The sequence below is a fragment of the Molossus molossus genome, unplaced genomic scaffold, assembly GCF_014108415.1.
Source record: "Molossus molossus isolate mMolMol1 unplaced genomic scaffold, mMolMol1.p scaffold_m16_p_14, whole genome shotgun sequence".
Taxonomy (NCBI): Eukaryota; Metazoa; Chordata; class Mammalia; order Chiroptera; family Molossidae; genus Molossus; species Molossus molossus.
Genome location: NW_023425349.1, coordinates 71,297,004 through 71,314,822, shown reverse-complemented (window position 1 = coordinate 71,314,822; position 17,819 = coordinate 71,297,004). Strand labels below are relative to the sequence as shown.

The window sequence follows — 17,819 nt, the reverse complement described above, 5'->3', positions numbered from 1 at the left end:
AGTTAGCTGTGTCTAATTCATTTATAAAAGTTAATTGGACAGATATCTTGTGTGATCATAGTTCTTATTGGGTAGGAATCCATTCGGGTTTTAGAATTATATTTTTAAAAGGTAAAAACAGCTTAGCAATAGGACTCAGAAATTGCCTGATATTAACTTTAATTCTTTTTCAGGGAAATGAGGAAGTGACACAGTGTGGGGTGTGGGTAGACCTTTTTGTTTGTTTGTTTGTTTAGAAATGGGCCTAATAGAAGCAACAATAGAGTGTGTGTGTGTGTGTGCGCGCGCACGCGCGCGCACTCATACACTCATAAAAACAAAATCCAACTGTTGATTTTTGTTCTTTTCATGTCACAAGTTTTTTTTTGTTTTGTTTTTTGTTTTTTTATCCTCACCCGAGGACATTTTTCCATTCTTTTGTTCAGGTAGAGTGGGAGGGAGAGCGAGGAACAGAGAGAGAGAGAGAAACTTCGATGTGAAAGGAACACATCGAGTGGCTGCCACCCGCACAACCGACCAGGGCCGGGTCATGTCACAAGTTTTAAAGGCTTGGCTCTCCATGTTCAATGACAATGCAGTGCTCAGACTGCTAGATGTTTGCCCTGAACTTTTTTTTTTTAATCCTCACCCGAGGACATTTTTCCATTTTTTGTTCAGGTAGAGTGGGAGGGAGAGAGAGGAACAGAGAGAGAGAGAGAAACATCGATGTGAAAGGAACACATCGAGTGGCTGCCACCTGCACAACCGACCAGGGCCAGGGACAAACTGCAACCGAGGTACGTGCCCTTAGCAGGAACCGAACCCGGGTCTCTCAGGACCGCAGGCCGACACTCTAAACGCTGAACCAAATCGGCCAGGGCTGCCCTGAACTTCTAAAGGCTCACACAGAACAGTTGGGGGCAGCGACATGGACCATGCAGCACCATTTCAATATTTATGTGGGCTCTGATATGGCGACACTGAAGCAGGAAGGGCGGAGTGCAAAATGCTCAAACTAGAAGATACATTTGTCATAAGTGGTAGTACTAACCAAACTATTTAAAGAGAGTTTGGTGTTTCCTTCCTGAAGGGCTCTGCACAGTAAGTAAAATAAGACCAATAATTATCAATGGGCAACTGGGCCATGTCCTTAACAAAAGTATTCAAATGGACATAAATCATAGCGTCTAAGCAAACACACTGGAGAGAGGTTCTGGATAGGAATCCATCAGCTATTTTCCTAAGAATTAGGGAGACAAAACTCTTGCCTAATGATATTTTTCAAACTTAAATGAGGGTCTTATGGGTCTGGAAGAGCTTCATCTTTTTTTTTTTTTTTTTTTTAGTGCTAAATAATGGGATATTATAATTAACTTTATTTATTGTATATGTATATATAATAATATATAAGCATAAATTCATTTTTCATCTAAGGGACAATCATTTCTGTGTAGCAAGCACAGCTCATTTTTGAAGATGTTTACTCCTAAAGGAAGAAGATTAAAAATCTCAGGTAGTAAGTAAGGATTTGAGTTATTCTAGGTTAATTAAATCATGACCCTTTCCCCTCTTTATGTATTTTAATTTTGTGTGAATTTTCTGCTCAACTTAAAAATTAAGTAAAAAAAGCTGTGGTACATATATACAATGGAGTACTATGAAGCTATAAGAAAGAAAGATCTCTTATCCTTTGAGATGACATGGAGGGACCTGGAAAGTATTATCCTAAGTGAAACAAGCCAAGCAGAAAAAGACAAATACCACATGATCTCACTTATATATGGAATATAATGAATATAACAGTCTGAGGAATAGGGTAGACCCAGAAACATGGAAGTAGGGTACAGACTGACAACCCTCAGAAGAGGGGGTGGTGAGGGTGGGAAGAGATAAACCACAGAACTTATATGCATGTATGCATAACCAATGGACATGGACAACAAAGCTGGGTACAGGGCGGGGGGATGGGGAGGAGGGTGTCAATGGGGTGAAAAAGGAGAAACATCTGTAACAAAAAAATAAATAAATAAATAAATAAATAAATAAATAATAAAAAGTAAAAAAAAAAATAAGTAAATGAAAGGATGTGGCTGTGTGCCAATAAACTTTATTTACAGAAAAAATAAATAAAAATATGTTAATGATCAGTGTATATATTTAGTATCATAGTACATATTATGCATATGGGTTTCTATTGTGCCTATTATTTTTGAAAAGCTATTTTAGGGAAAAATTAATTACTCATTATTTACAGAAACTTTGGTCTGTTTCAGGCATGAATTTTGGGTGTTGTGTGCTGGTAGGGCTACAAGGTACATTTTTTTTTTTTTTTTTAACAGAGAGAGTTTTGAAAATTTCTCCTAGTTAGAGCCTTGGAGAATGGGTAGTAATGTGTGGAAGCAGAGGAGAAGAGACATGTTACTTACGACTATATAATGTTTGTTTAACTATGACATCGGAAATCTCCTGGCCTAGTTTGTTAACCCGGTTTCCTGAAATTTGGTGCTATCAGAATTAGAACCAGTTAGCTTTGGGTACTCAACTTTGAAGACAAGACTCATCTGTGGCAACACTTTCTGTCAGCTGCACCAATTTTTTAAAGTTTATGATGATTGTAGAGAGTTTGGAGAATAATTTGATGGACTAATATCAACTCATGGCTGCTTCTGGCAAGCAACTTCTTTAGTAATTGATAAATGAGCAAACGGTGGCATGAACCTTGAAACAATTCAATTCAACAAACATTTGTTGAGAACCTATTATTTGATGCAATATTAGTGCCCAGAGTTACAGATATGAATAATGGTGGGGTTGCTGACCTCAAGGGGCTCTGTCTAGTGGAAAGGTAAATGAATGTTATCCACTAGGCTGATAAAGGGTAAGGAGAAGCTTGAAAGAGGAACAAAGGAGATGTTCTGAAAGAGCTAACATCTGGGCCACATGTTGACATGAATAAGAGCTTTCAGTGATTCCTACTGAATCAATTTTCATAGTTTGAAGACTGAATATTAACCTTCCCATTTTGTTGTCACCTAAAAAAATGTGATGGCTTTCCAAAGATGAATATCCCTTCAATAACTTCTGAAACTTGGCCTTTTATTACATAGCTTTTAGGGATTATGTAATTCTTGAACAACTGAGAGGAAGAATGAGTTGAAGGGTTTAAGGTGCTTGGCTCTTATAGAGGTAAGTCAGTGGTCAGTGATCATAGAAAAGGAACTGTCAATGAGCAATAATCATGCCTCAGATAAGCCTCATTGTCTATGATACTGCCACTGCACAAAGCTTGGAAAGGGATTCTTAATGAAGAAGTATTGTTGAGTGACAGAAGGAGATCCCAAATGTGGTTCTACTAACTTAAAAGTAATTGCTTTATTTCTTACTATGGCTAAAATATTTCTTAGTTTTAACTCCTGTTTCTTTTTAAGAACTGGGTTAGAAACTCACATTAATGATTCTGGTTATAAGATACTTGAATAAATAAACGAGCAAGCTACTTCCCCTAATTTGACATTCTTCAGATCAAAACTATGCTTGTTTCTATATTGCTACTGATTTTCTGGCATGTTTATTGTGTATAAAATATTGTTTGCTTATAATTAAGAACTCATGGTATTCAACAGACATTGTTCATTATTATTTATGAAAGTATTCCATTTAAAAATAATTGAGGTATATGTTGGTAAACAGTTTCTTATAAAACCAGACTTCTATGGAATATTAATACATAACAGCATTTCCTTTAGAGGATGGAAAAACCTAAGACTTTCAACTATAAGACATGCTCACTAACAGCTGTTTCTTATAATAGGAGCAATTTGCATACAGAATAGAGAAAATGAATAATACAAAAGTGTATATAGAGGAACAGCTATAACTTCTCTGGCATGAACAGCAATCCACAGAATAAACTTCCTTCAAATGACATTGGCATGATTTATCCCAAACAACCTGGACACTGAAACTGCTGTTCTAAAAAGGGGCTCTGCAGCCTGGAAAGGTTGTGGGTATAATACTAGCCTTCTAGCTGGGGTAGGGTGGGGGTGCTCAGTGCATTTAGTATTACCCCCCCCCAACCCCAGTGTTCAGGGTATTTGAATATTCATGACAGGTTGGCAGGTGGTCAGTGGATGAAGGGCTAAGTGACTCTTGAGTCCTTGTGTTTTTTGTTTTAATTTTTTTTTCTTTATTGATTTGAGAGAGAGAAGAGAAAAGGAGAGAGAGAGAGAAACATTGATGAGAGAGAACATCAATTGGCCGCCTCCTGCATGCCCTCCACTGGGAATTGGGCCCACAACCTGGGCATGTGCCCTGACCAGAATTAAACTGGCAAGTTCTTGGTGCAGGGATTGATGCTCAACTACTGAGCTGCACTGGCCAGGAGAGTCCGTGCTTTTTCATGTTTTATTAGAGAAATTTGTAAGGTCAGGTGAGATCGCTCATTCCTGATTCACTTCTGATGTCAGTTTGGGGAAATGGCTCTAAGGTGGATTAAAACAGATGGTCGGATGGTAAAATCCCAGCCTCAGCATGCCTTTGTTACCATACCTGTGCTTGTGGAATGTCTAATTGAGTTTCATGTACATCATTGTGATCACCTGTAATAAAAATGCCTCACACTTGTATTTGGCTACATATGTTTTTCTTGCATCTTGACTGCCATTCTTAGAGATGCACAGATGTTGTTCTCTTTTTCAAAGTAAGGGAATGGAAATTATCTGGAGAATTCTTAGTCCAGGGGTATAGCCTTGAGTTTTCTAATCCAAATTTATGGCCGGCTTTCTACTTGCTGCGTCCTTTATATTTTTATCTGAAAAGGTTATATGATAATTGGGTATTTTGCAGATTGGATTTCCTGTCTCATTCATCACTTATTGAGAAATTCTGTGTTCCAGCATCTGTGGTGTGTCTTTTACATACATCACTCCTTTAATCCTTACATTGTCCAGAAGAGGAACTGGGGTTCAGAGAATTTGAGTAACTTTATAGAGGTTAGCCTGACTAATCCGAGGTGGATTTTGGATTACCACTCAAGTTTGCCTGAGCCTTGACACTTTAAGTTTCTGAGGTAAATGTTTCGGTCTTTGAGGAATGAAAGGAAGTTACAGATGTGATTCTTGAATGTATAGAAATAAGGAACTCTGTTGAGTGTCAAACCAGTGATTGGGACAGTTAATGCTTCAGTAGAGTAAAAGGAGAAGAGATGATAGAACTTTGTGTCTGGAAAGGCCTTGTGAAGAAATTGGAATTCGAACTAGCAGAGGATACTAAAAATAGCATCAAGGTGTGATGGAAGGAATAACAGGAGGACAGGGCACAGTAGGGAAATGCTGGGCATATTTGAGGGGAATTGGTGCATTTGGATAAAGTACAGGATGGGTTTGGTGGATGAGTAAAGGAGGAAGCTGAAAAGGCAGGCTGGAGCCCTGTTGCAGAGGACTTGGGCTGCTAGGGTGTGAGGCCTTGATGCTCAGCATTACACTTTTATTTCTTTGTAATACTGCCAAATGCAATGTTAACTAGAATAATTCCAGTTGGCTTGTCACTGATTTTTATTTAATGGAAATTTTAATGGGATGAAATTATATTTAACTTCTTAGGGTGTCTCTCATTTCTCAAGATCTTTCCTAAATAGGCTTGACTAATAGTTTTCCTTCATCAGAAATACAAAAGCCGTATTGTTCCTTATATAGTCATACAATGTGAATAGATTTTAAGTGTTTGTATGTATATCGGTGTATCAATAGCATTCTTTTTGGGGAGGGAAATGGGGGATAGTGACTTAATGGGCATCAGTAACATTGGGAGACTGTAGATTTGAGATTTTCTAAGGAAGGAGAATGGTCCTGCCACTTTTAGGCATAGAAATCAGGATATCTCAGATAATTAAGGGGTTTATGGGAGAAGTGACTCACATTAACGACTAGACCTAGGTAGTACATTTGTTAGGGAACTTACATGCTTTGGGTCATAAGGAGCTGTCCTCAGTTTCCCTAAAGCTTTAGGGCAAGGTGATAACAACTCAAGTCAAGTCATTAATGACCATAGTTAACTGTGATGACCTTTCCCCATGAAGATTTGAATAAATAACTTACATACTTTCTTTACACAGGGAAATTATTATAGATTCTGGAGAGGAAATAAAGGATAGCAGAGATGCAGATGGGGGCTTAGCAGAGGGCTTTGAAAATTGAGGATAATTAAGAGAATGGGACTTTTTCTTAAGGGAAAAAAAAACAAAAACGGTCTCTTTGTCTATTATTCTAGTCTTACCTGTTTTCTCTTTTTAATGTTGCAGTGTGCAAAGATCCACCTTACAAAGTAGAAGAATCTGGATATGCTGGTTTCATTTTGCCAATTGAGGTTTATTTTAAAAATAAGGTATGTAATCTTTATTCATTAATCTTTCAGTAGAAGATCCTCCATTAACCAAATTATATTTAAAATAATTTTGACTCATAAGCACTTCTATCACTAGATGATTTTAAAATAAAAGTTAAATTTGTCTTCTAGGAATTTTGGCAGTTGTTCCTCTTAATTATAGAGGAAGTGACTAGAAAAAGATAATTTTGATTATATAAAGTCAGATTATATGAAATTATTAAATGGCCTTTTTAAGAAAAGAATGAATATTATTTGAAAAAGAAGATTAATAGATGTTTTTAAAAAAGAAAAGAGTAATTATGGTTTTTCAGTGAAATACACCTTTTCTCATTTTCATATTTCTAGAACTTTTTAGACTTATAAAGAATAATCTCTCATCTCTAGCTGCTGTACATACACATGACATGCATATACAATTATCAACTTGAGATATTAGATTCTGCTGGATTTAAAACCTTTCAACAGTTCAAATGTGGCAAAACACAGACTGTAAAATATTGGACAAATTTCTCAACCTCTGTGGGGCTCACTTTTCTTATTTATAAAATAGGGATAGGATAGACACTATAAAGCTGAGTGTTTAGAATAATGCTTCATATATAAGTAAGCACTTAGTAAATGCTATATTATGTTTAATCACACTCCTTCCTCCATTTATTCCAAAGTAATCATAGTTTTTAAAACTTGCTCAAAAATGAGATAATTCACACACCTCTTTTTTTTTTTTTTAAAGGATCTGAGCTAATAGAATGTCATGTTAACCAAGCCAGTGCTCCATACAATATAGTCCTTGTACCAGCAACATCCACTTCACAGGTCAGACTCTATCCCAGATCTCCTGAATCAGGATCTCTGGGTCCAGGGCCCAGGAGTCTGCACATTTACTGGTCTTCTAGGTGGTTCTCATGCACAGTGAAGTATGAGAACCACTGATAAGCCACTCTTCTAATGCTCACTAGCTCCCATTGCAACAGTGCCCCACTGGCTTTTTCAGTGTGCCGATGGCCCAGCAAAAATCTTTTTTATGATTAAGAGATAATTCACTTTTAATTAAGCTATAATAAAACTATCCTGAAAAATAGGAATGTATGGATGGCAGGGATAGATTTTGTTTTTCATATTTTTTGTTTCTTTTTTTTTTTTCCATTTTTTGTGGGAGGGAGAGAGAGGAAGAGAGAGAGAGAGAAACATCGACGTGAAAGGGACACATCGAGTGCCTGCCACCCGCACGACCAACCAGGGCCGGGGGCAAACTGCAACCGAAGTACGTGCCCTTAGCGGGAACCGAACCCGGGTCTCTCCGGACCGCAGGCCGATGCTCTAACCCCTGAGCCAAACCGGCCAGGGCTATTTTTTGTTTCTTTTTGAGCCCATCTCTCCTCCTGTACTACATTCCTGATACACTACCTCCTCATGTACTACACTCCTGGTACACCACCTCCTTACAAACCCGCTACCCATACCCCCATAAATGGTCTTGTTTTTTCAATTTATATTTTGGGAGCATGTTTGGCAGTAACCTATTTCTGTGTAGTTAAAGATATGAATGCTTAGTTTGTCCTTGGCAGTCTTCTGAGCCATTGACATGTGTTACTTCATTTAGTAGGTTTAGAACTTTTGAGACATAAGTAATATTCCTAGTTTAAAGGAAAGGAAACTGAGTCATTGAAAGATTATATGGCTTATCTAAGACCAGATTTTTAGTATTTATCATTTTATGCCCCCTTAGAGTCTGCTCAACTCTGTCTTAAAGAATGAACATTCATTACAATAATGGTTGATGAAAAATTGTTGTTCAGAATTTTCATAGGAGGTGAAAGACAGCAGCAAAAAGACCTCTGTGAGCTTGGAGGAGTCCTCCTGACTACTATATACTAAGGCCGTCATTTGTCCGTGGTCCCATCTCTAGACCCGCGCTTTCCCTGCTTCCTGATAAGCCTGTTTTCAGTTTTGCTCATTTATTTGAAAGAGCAGAGTCGAGAAGGGTGGTAGAGTGTCACTGCTTCTTTTGAGTTCTTGTGTATTTATTCAGTCTCATTTGGTATTTGTGTTCAATAGCCCAAGCCTCTCTATGAGAATCATGTATGTTTCTGAAACTTGAAACTAACAATCACACTAAAACATAATTGACTATAACACTTTAGGTGTGAAAGGATCCTATGCTTCTCTCTCTCTTTCTGCCTTCAGAGAATGTACCTGAGTGAATATTAAGAATTGAAGCAGAAAGAGGAGTTGGGGGATAGGGGTGAGGATTGTAAATTGATGTTGCCAAAAACAGATTTTCACCTCTAGAAAATGTATTAGCTTTATACATAATAAATACATACTTTCTTGTTTGAACTTTGAGGATCTTTCTGAGGAACACAGATTAACATAATATTGATGTTTGCTTTTTAAGAAATATATTCATTTGGCTAGAACACAAGTTATGGTACTTTTTTCTTACTCAAAAAAGCCTTTAAAAGAAAATTGCACTCAGGATTCATAGAAACATATCACTTTCTGTGGTCCTTACCCTTAGTTTTATTGAAAATTGATTTTTTTTTTAAACTATTGCAGACTATAAAGTGCTGGTATTACTTTATTCTTTTTCTTCTGCTAATTAATTATATTCATCAATATATTTTTATGTCTAAAAAAGTATGCAGGTGTATATTCCTCATAAAAGTGTATGGAGTAAAACTTGGAAGTTTTATTCCCTTGACTATTTAATCATTCTTAACTATTTGATGTAGCTTCTCCATTTTCCTCCTGTACATTTGCATAGATAAAATATTGCTGATATAGATAGAGATTGGCAGGAATATAATATGTCATACTTAATATTTTTCTGTGACTTGCATTTAATTCACTTAGCAATACACTTTTTCTTTTTTCTTAATCTTTTTACACTTTTTTATTTATTAATTTATTTTTATTACAGATGTTTCTCCTTTTTTCCCCATTGACACCCTCCTCCTTATCCTCCCCACCCCGTCCCCAGCTTTGTTGTCTGTGTCTACTGGTTATGCATACATGCATATAAGTTGTGTGGTTTATCTCTTCCCTTCGCCCCCTACCCCCTCTCCTGAGAGTTGTCATTCTGTACCCTACTTCCACGTCTCTTATGCTACCCTGTTTCCAAGACTGTTATGTTCATTATATTCCACAAATAAGTGAGATTATGTGATATTTGTCTTTCTCTACTTGGCTTGTTTCGCTTGGGATAATACTCTTAAGGTCCCTCCATGTCGTCTGAAAGGACAAGAGGTCTTTCTTTCCTATAGCTGCATAGTACTCCATTGTGTACATGTACCACAACTTTTTTTTTTTTTTAAATATAGAGGTTTATTTTTGTTACAGATGTTTCTCCTTTTTTACCCCATTGACACCCTCCTCCCCATTCCCCCGCCCCGTATCCAGCTTTGTTGTCCATGTCCATTGGTTATACATACATGCATATAAGTTCTGTGGTTTGCCCTGGCCGGTTTGGCTCAGCCGTTAGAGCATCGCCCTGCAGTGCTGAGAAACCCAGGTTCAGTTCCCACTAAGGGCACATACCTGGGTTGCAGTTTGTCCCCAGCCCTGGTCAGTCATGCGGGTGGCAGCCACTCGATGTGTTCCTTTCACATCAATGTTTCTCTCTCTCTCTCTCTCTGTTCCTCTCTCTCCCTCCCACTCTACCTGGACAAAAAATGGAAAAATGTCCTCGGGTGAGGATAAAAAAAAAAAAAAATTCTGTGGTTTATCTCTTCCCTCCCCCGCTTCTTCTGGGGATTGTCAGTCTGTACCCTACTTCCAGGTTTCTGGGTCTACCCTATTTCTCAGACTGTTATGTTCATAATATTCCACAAATAAGTGAGATCATGTGGTATTTGTCTTTTTCTGCTTGGCTTGTTTCACTTAGAATAATACTTTCCAGGTCCCTCCATGTTGTCTCAAAGGATAAGAGATCTTTCTTTCTTACCGCTGCATAGTACTCCATTGTGTATATGTATCACAGCTTTTTTATCCATTCGTCTCCTGATGGACACTTGGGCTGTTTCCAGATCTTAGCTATTGTAAACAGTGGTGCTATGAACATGGGGTACATATATTCTTTCTGATTGGTGTTTCAGGTTTCTTAGGGTATATTCCTAGAAGTGGGATCACTGGGTCAAATGGCAATACAATTTTTAATTTTTTGAGGTAAAGCCATTATTTTCTATAGTGGCTGTACCAGTCTGCCTTCCCACCAGCAGTGTACTAGAGTCCCCTTTTCTCCACACCCTCGCCAACACTTGTTGTTAGATGATTTGTTGATGGCAGCCATTCTGACATGTGTGAGGTGATACCTCATTGTTGTTTTAATTTGCATCTCTCTGATGATTAGTGATGTTGAGCATTTCTTCATATGTCTCTTGGCCATTTTTATGTCCTGTTTGGACAGGTGTCTATTCAGCTCCTCTGCCCATTTTTTAATTGGGTTCTTTGCCTTCCTTTTGTTTAGTTGTATGAGTACTCTATATATAATTTTGGAAATTAACCCCTTATCTGATGTATCATTGGCAATGATGTTCTTCCATATAGTGGGTTGCCTTTCCATTTTGATGGTTGTTTCTTTTGCTGTGCAGAAGCATTTTAGTTTTATGTAGTCCCATGTGTTTATTTTTTCCTTTGTTTCTGTTGCCTTAGGTGATGTATCACTGAGAATTCTACTGCGTATGATGTCTGAAATTTTTTGCCTACATTTTCTTCTAGACTTTTTATGGATTCACAGGTCACATTTAAGTCTTTTATCCATTTTGAGTTTATTTTTGTGTATGATATAAGTTGATGGTCTAGTTTCATTTTTTTGCATGTAACTGTCCAATTTTCCCAACACCATTTATTAAAGAGGCTGTCTTTACTCCACTGTTTGCTTTTGCCACCTTTGTCAAATATTAATTGAGCATATTGCCTTGGGTCCATTTCTGGGTTCTCTATTCTGTTCCACTGGTCTATATGCCTGTTCTTGTGCCAGTACCAGGCTGTTTTGATTACAGTCGCTTTGTAGTACAACCTGATATCCGGTATTGTGATCCCACCTGCTTTGTCCTTCTTTTACAAGATTGCTGTTGCTATTCGGGGTCTTTTTGGTTCCATATAAACTTTTGAAGTATTTGTTCTCGTTCTGTGAAATATATTGTTGGTATTTTGATGGGGATTGCATTGAACCTATAGATTGCTTTGGGTAGTATGGACATTTTAATGATGTTAATTCTTCCAATCCATGAACAAGGTATGTGCTTCCACTTTTTTGTATCTTCCTCTATTTCTTTTTTCAATGTTCTTTAGGTCTGCAAATAGGTCCTTTACTTCTTTGGTTAAGTTTATTCCTAGGTATCTTAATTTTTTTTTGCTGCGATGGTAAATGGGATTGTTTTTTCAGTTTTTCTTTCTGTGAGTTCATCATTGGTGTATAAGAGTGCCGTCAATTTCTTGACATGAATTTTGTATACTGCTTCTTTGCCAAATTCATTTATTAAGTCTAGTAGATTTTTGATGGGGTCTTTAGGGTTTTCTATGTATAATATCATGTCATCTGCAAATAATGACAGTTTCACTTCCTCCTTTCCACTTTGGATCTTTCTTCATGTCTGATTGCTGTGGCTAAGACTTCCAGTACTATGTTAAATGAGAGTGGTGAAAATGGGCATCCCTGTCTTGTTCCTGTTCTTAAGGGAAATGTTGTTTGTTTCTACCCATTGAGAATGATGTTGGCTGTAGGTCTTTCATATATGGCCTTTATTATGTCAAGATATTATCCCTCTATTCCCACCTTGCTGAGTGTTTTTATCAGAAACGGATGCTGTATTTTGTCAAATGCTTTTTCAGCATCTATTGATATAATCATATGGTTTTCTTCATTTTGTTTATGTGGTGTATCACGTTTATGGATTTGCGAATATTGTAGCAGCCTTGCATCCCTGGGATGAATCCCATTTGGTCATGGTGAATAATTTTTTTGATGTATTACTGGATCCGATTTTCTAGTATTTTGTTGAGGATTTTGGCATCAGGGATATTGGCCTATAGTTTTTGTCTTCGTAGTGTCTTTTTCTGGTTTTGGAATTAGAATTATGCTGGCTTCCTAAAAGGAATTTGGAAGTCTTCCTTCTTCTTGAATTTTTTTGAAATAGTTTGAGGAGAATACGTGTTAGTTCTTTTTTGAATGTTTGGTAAAACTCCCCCATTAATCTGTCTGGCCTGGGCTTTTGTTTGCTAGGAGAGTCTTGATTTACATCTTCAATTTCTTTAGTTGATATTGGTCTGTTTACGTTTTCTATCTCTTCCCGGTCCAGTTTTGGGAAACTATGTGTTTCTAGAAATTTGTTTATTTAGCTTAGATTGTTGAATTTGTTGCCATATAATTGTTCATAGTATTTGTTGACAATCTTTTGTATTTCTGTAGCATTAGTTGTTACTTCTCTTTCATTTCTGATTTTGTGTATTTGGGTTCTCTCTCTTTTTTTCTTGGTGTGTCTAGCTAAGGGTCCATCAGTCTTGTTAATCTTTTCAGAAAACCAGCTCTTTGTTTCATTGATCCTTTGAATTGCTTTCTTTGGTCTCTATGTCATTTATTTCTGCTTAGATCTTTACTGTTTCCTTTCTTCCACTTGCTCTGGAGTTTTCTTTTTGTTTGCTTTCTAGTTCTTTAAGTTGTGACTAGATAGTCTATTTGAAATTTTTCTTGTTTCTTGAAGGAGACCTTTAGTGCTATGAAATTCCCTCCCAGAACTGCTTTTTCTACATCCCACAGATTTTTGTGTTGTGTGTTCATTCTCATTGGTTTCCAGGAAGTTTTTAATTTCTTCCTTTTCTCAGTAACCCATTCATTGTTCAATAACATGCTATTTAGCCTCCATGTGTTCAAATATCTTTGCAATTGATTTCTAGTTTCATGCCATTGTGATCTGAAAAGATGTTTGATATGATTTCAGTCTTCTTGAACTTGTAGAGACTTAGTTTATGTCCTAACATGTGGTCTGTCTTTGAGAATGTCCCATTTGCACTTGAGAAGAATGTGAATTCTTTAGTTTTGGGGTATAATTCTCTGTAGGTATCTATTAAATCCAGTTAGTCTAGTGCTTCATTTAGTCTTTGTTTCCTTGTTATCTTTTTGACTTGAGGGGTGTTGAAGTCCCCTGCTATGATTGTATTGCTGTCGATTTCTCCTTTGAAGTCCTCCAGAAGATTTTTAATATATTTTGGTGCTCCTATATTCAGTTTATATATGTTTACCAAGATTATATCTTTCTGTTGGATAGAACCTTTCAATATTATGTAGTGACCTTCTTTATCTCTAGTTATGGTCTTCATTTTTAAATCTATTTTATCAGATATGAGTATTGCTATCCCAGCTTTCTTTTCCTTTTTGTTTGCTTGGAAGATTTTATTTTCATCCATTCAGTTTCATCCTGTGTGAGCTTTTTGTTGTGAAGTGGGTCTCTTGTAAACAACATATATATGAGTCGTGCTTTTTTATCCTATCAGCTACTCTGAGCCTTTTTATCGACAGAGCATTCAATCCATTTACTTTTAAGGTGATTATTGATAGCTACTTATTTATTGCCATTTTTGTTTATTGTGGTTATATACTTTTTCTTCCTATTTCTTCTACTAATTATAACAGCCCTTTTAAGATTTCTTGCAGTGCTGATTTGGTGGTAATGTATTCCCTTAACCTCTTTTTTTTTTTTTTTCGTCTAGGAAGCTCTTTATTTGACCTTCTATTTTGAATGATAGCCTTAGTGGATGGAGTAGTCTTGGATTCAGATCCTTGTTTTTCATGATGTTTATTACTTAATGCCATTTTATTCTGGCTGTAGTGATCCTGTTGAGAAGTCAGCTGATACCCTTATGGAGGTTCTTTTTAGGTATCCTGTTGCTTATCTCTTGCTGTCTTAGGATTCTCTCTTTGTCTTTAATTTTTGGCATTTTAATTACTATGTGTCTCGGTGTGGACCTGTTTGGGTTCTTCTTACTTGGGGCTCTCTGTACTTCTTGAACTTAAATGCCTTCTTCCTTCACCAAATTAGAGAAGTTTTTTGTTTGCTATTTTTTCAAATATATTCTCTAACCCTTGCTCTTTTTCTTTTTCGGAGACTTTTATGATAAGAATATTATTACATTTCCAGTTGTCCCACAGTTTTTTTTAAGCTGGCTTCCTGCTTTTTAATTGTTTTTTTCTTTTGATTTTCTGATTGGTTGATTTTTTTCCTACCCTGTTTTCTAATTTACTGATGTGGTCGTCAGCTTCCTCTACTCTGCTGTTTAGTTCTTTCAATGTATTCTTTATTTCTGCTATGTCATTCTTCATTTCCACTTGGTTGGTGTTCAGTGCTTCTACATCTTTACTCATGGTTTTGTTGTCCTTTCTCATGCTGTTGAGTTTCCTCAAGATCATCACTCTGAACTATACTTCTCATAACTTGCTTAACTGCATTTTATTTATCTCATCTTTGGTAGAAGTCTCTTGTTCTTTCATTTGGGGTTTCTTTGTTTTGACATTTTGGCTATCTCAGTGGATGTTGGAGCCTGCCAAATTTTCCTCGGAGGTGTTGGTGTTCTGCTGTTTGTGGCTCCCTCTACTGGGTTTGGATGAGTGTGCGAGGACCTATGTTAAACACTACTGTCAAGTCTTATTTTCTTTGGAAGATTTGCAAGCCCAGGAATGGTTCAGTTATCCTCTAGCTTTTTTGCCTGGAGGCTATTTGTCTAGCCTTGGGTTCTCAGTTGAATGAAAAACTCCCTCAGGTGTTCATCGTAAGGGGATTTTCCAAGGGTGGGGCAGTTGCTGGTTGTTAATGAGCCTCAATTTGCATTTTTTTTTGCCCATCTGGGTGTGGTTGAATATCCGAAGGAGGGGTCTCTGCCTGTCCTCAGAGCCCAGGGAAGGAGTAAGATGGCCAGTGACCTGCATGGCCACAACTCATCAAAATCCCTTAGCACCTTCCAAATCTTGAGTTTCCCCATACTATTCCAGTCCGGTCTGTCCTCCCTCTGCCGGGGCACAAGGTGAATGACCATGGCTAATTTAGGACTCTGTCCCAGCTCTCTGAGCTGTGGAGACTGCTTGGGATTTTAACCCCGAGGATGCTGCTGTCCTTGGGCTCCCAGCCCCCCTCTCTCACCTCCACAGTCCTACCAGGATCAATTCAGTGTCCTTCGTTATATAGTTCTTGCAAGCTGTTTTTCTGTTGCTTTTCCCCAACTATTTGTCTTTATTTTAGTTGTAATTCTAGTTTGGTCCTGGGTGATGGTCTGTGTAGCTTCCTTTCACTCCACTGCCATTTTGGACTTCTGTGCAATGTGCTTTTTCAAATCAGTATTTTAAAATATCTGAGTAGCATTCCATGGTAATGATATATTTACATACAGATAATTTATATATATTTTTAGTTTTATAAACAATGCTACCATGAGCATTTTATTATTTGAATATTTATATGAAAGGGAATTACTGAGTCAGGTTGTCATATGTATTTAGTATGTTAATAAAAATGCCAAAATGTCTTCAAAAGGCTTTACACTCCAAATTATAAGGCAAGAAGAATCTCTTTTTGTCTTTAATAAATTCTAAGGTTGCATGAACTATTTTACAGTTTAGAAGCAAGTACAGGTAAGTGAAAAATGATCATAATTTAGTATGATAATTACATTAATAAAGTAATGCCATAAGAAAGATATCTAATTCAGATTGGATTTAGAGAGTTAGTAAGACTTTTCAAAGGATTTCATGCTTTACCTGGGTCTTGAATAATGAGTTTGCATCTTGGGAGGGAAGACATTTTAGGCATGGGGAACACTCATTGTGAAAGGCTGAATGAATGAGGGTACTGCAAATACTGCAAAGTTATGGAAGGATAGAGTGTAGTAAGAACAAAGGAAAGAGAACAAAGGAAATGCAGGAAAGGTTTTAAAAGACTATGATTATTATTTCAAGGAAGTGGGATTTTATCCTGTAGAAAATAAGTCATTAAAAGCGTTTATATCAATGAAAAGATCTAATCTCATTTTTTGTATTAGAAAGACCACTTTCATCACTGGGGGAGGTAGAGTGGCTAAGTTCAAAAACAGGGAGGTGATCAGGTAGGGAATGGTGAAGGTCTGCCATGGGTGGGGAACCTTTTTTCTGCCAAGGGCCATTTGGATATTTATAACATCATTCATGGGTCATACAAAAATATTAACTTAAAAATTAGCCTGCTTTATTTGGTTAGGCTCTTTTGGGGAGGCATGTGATGGTAGCTGGTATTGTTCTTGTGGGCCTTACATGACCCAAGGACCAAATGTTCCCCACCCCTTGCTCTAAACTAAAGCACTGGTTATGGTAACTGGAGAAAAGGAGATAGATTTGAGGATTCCTGAGGAGGAATACTAAATAGAACTTGGAGTCAATTGACTTGGAAGAGTGAGGAAGAAGAATAGGAGATGATTTTTGTGTATTTTAACTTTGGCAAGCAATTATCATTATTGTTTGCCTAGATAGAGAGTACAGAGAAAGGACAGGTGAAGATAACTCCAGTTTAAGACCACGCATGGATTTGATGTTGCTGAGCATCCATCTAGTGGAGATATGAGTAGACTGTGGCAGTCAAATGAGAGCTAGGCTGAGATACAAATGGGGGTGAGGGGGTTGTTGTGGTGTGGGTAGAACTGACTTCCTATGAATGGGTGTCATCTCCCTGGGGAACTTTGCCAAAAGTTAAAGGGAATGTATGGGTCAATGAAGAAAGAAGGGGAACATGAAGAAGACTGAGAAGGAATGCTAGTAAGTGTGAGCTAGTAGCCAGAGAATGACATCCTGATAAAAGAGGGGAAGAGTTTTCATGCAGATTGATATTAGAAGTGAAGCAGTAGTGAACACATGAGTAGAGACTGATTTGGGGAAGTTTGGATGAGGCGGTGGAAGCATTGAATTTGTAGTACATTTTGACAGTTTCAGGTACTCAGTCATTTGAGACAAAAGACCTGAATTCAAATCACTTTGTTTCATTACATGTTAGTAATATAGCAAATTCTTTTAAAGAGAAACATTGCTTTATTTGACTATGTAACATTTTAATATATTAAAAACCCACAAACACCTGATACATTGCTCGTGACACTTTAAAATGGTGCAGCCACTCTAGAAAATGGTATGGTATTTCCTGAAGATGTTAAACATAGAGTTACCATATAATAGAGTGACCCAGAAATTTCACTTCTAGGTGTATACTCAAAAGAAATGAAAATACATGTTCACATAACAAATCCTAAGTGCTTTAATTTCTTAATCTGCAAAACCACTTACCACTGACCTAATTAAAAGAAATGTCAAACTTTATATTAGTTATTGTTATTATTATCCTCAGTCTTTATTTACTCATGGATGCTTAAGGATCAGTGTGTAGAGAGGTTTAAATGTTTAGCCAACTAAAACAATGGCTCAAGAGTAGAACTTCAGTATCATG

The 17,819-nt window shown here is 37.1% G+C and overlaps 1 protein-coding gene and 1 pseudogene across 2 annotated transcripts in view; one reads left to right on the top strand and one right to left on the bottom strand.

Moving 5' to 3' along the window:
• Positions 1 to 17,819, top strand: part of MLLT3 (MLLT3 super elongation complex subunit) — a 287,402-nt gene that overhangs the window by 160,315 nt on the left and 109,268 nt on the right. For both annotated transcript variants that reach the window (XM_036260333.1, XM_036260334.1), the window contains exon 3: positions 6,278 to 6,360. In XM_036260333.1, coding sequence (XP_036116226.1) covers positions 6,278 to 6,360 — 83 coding nt within the window. The remainder of the gene's footprint in view (positions 1 to 6,277; positions 6,361 to 17,819) is intronic.
• On the bottom strand, positions 3,038 to 3,266 carry LOC118630397 (annotated as a pseudogene).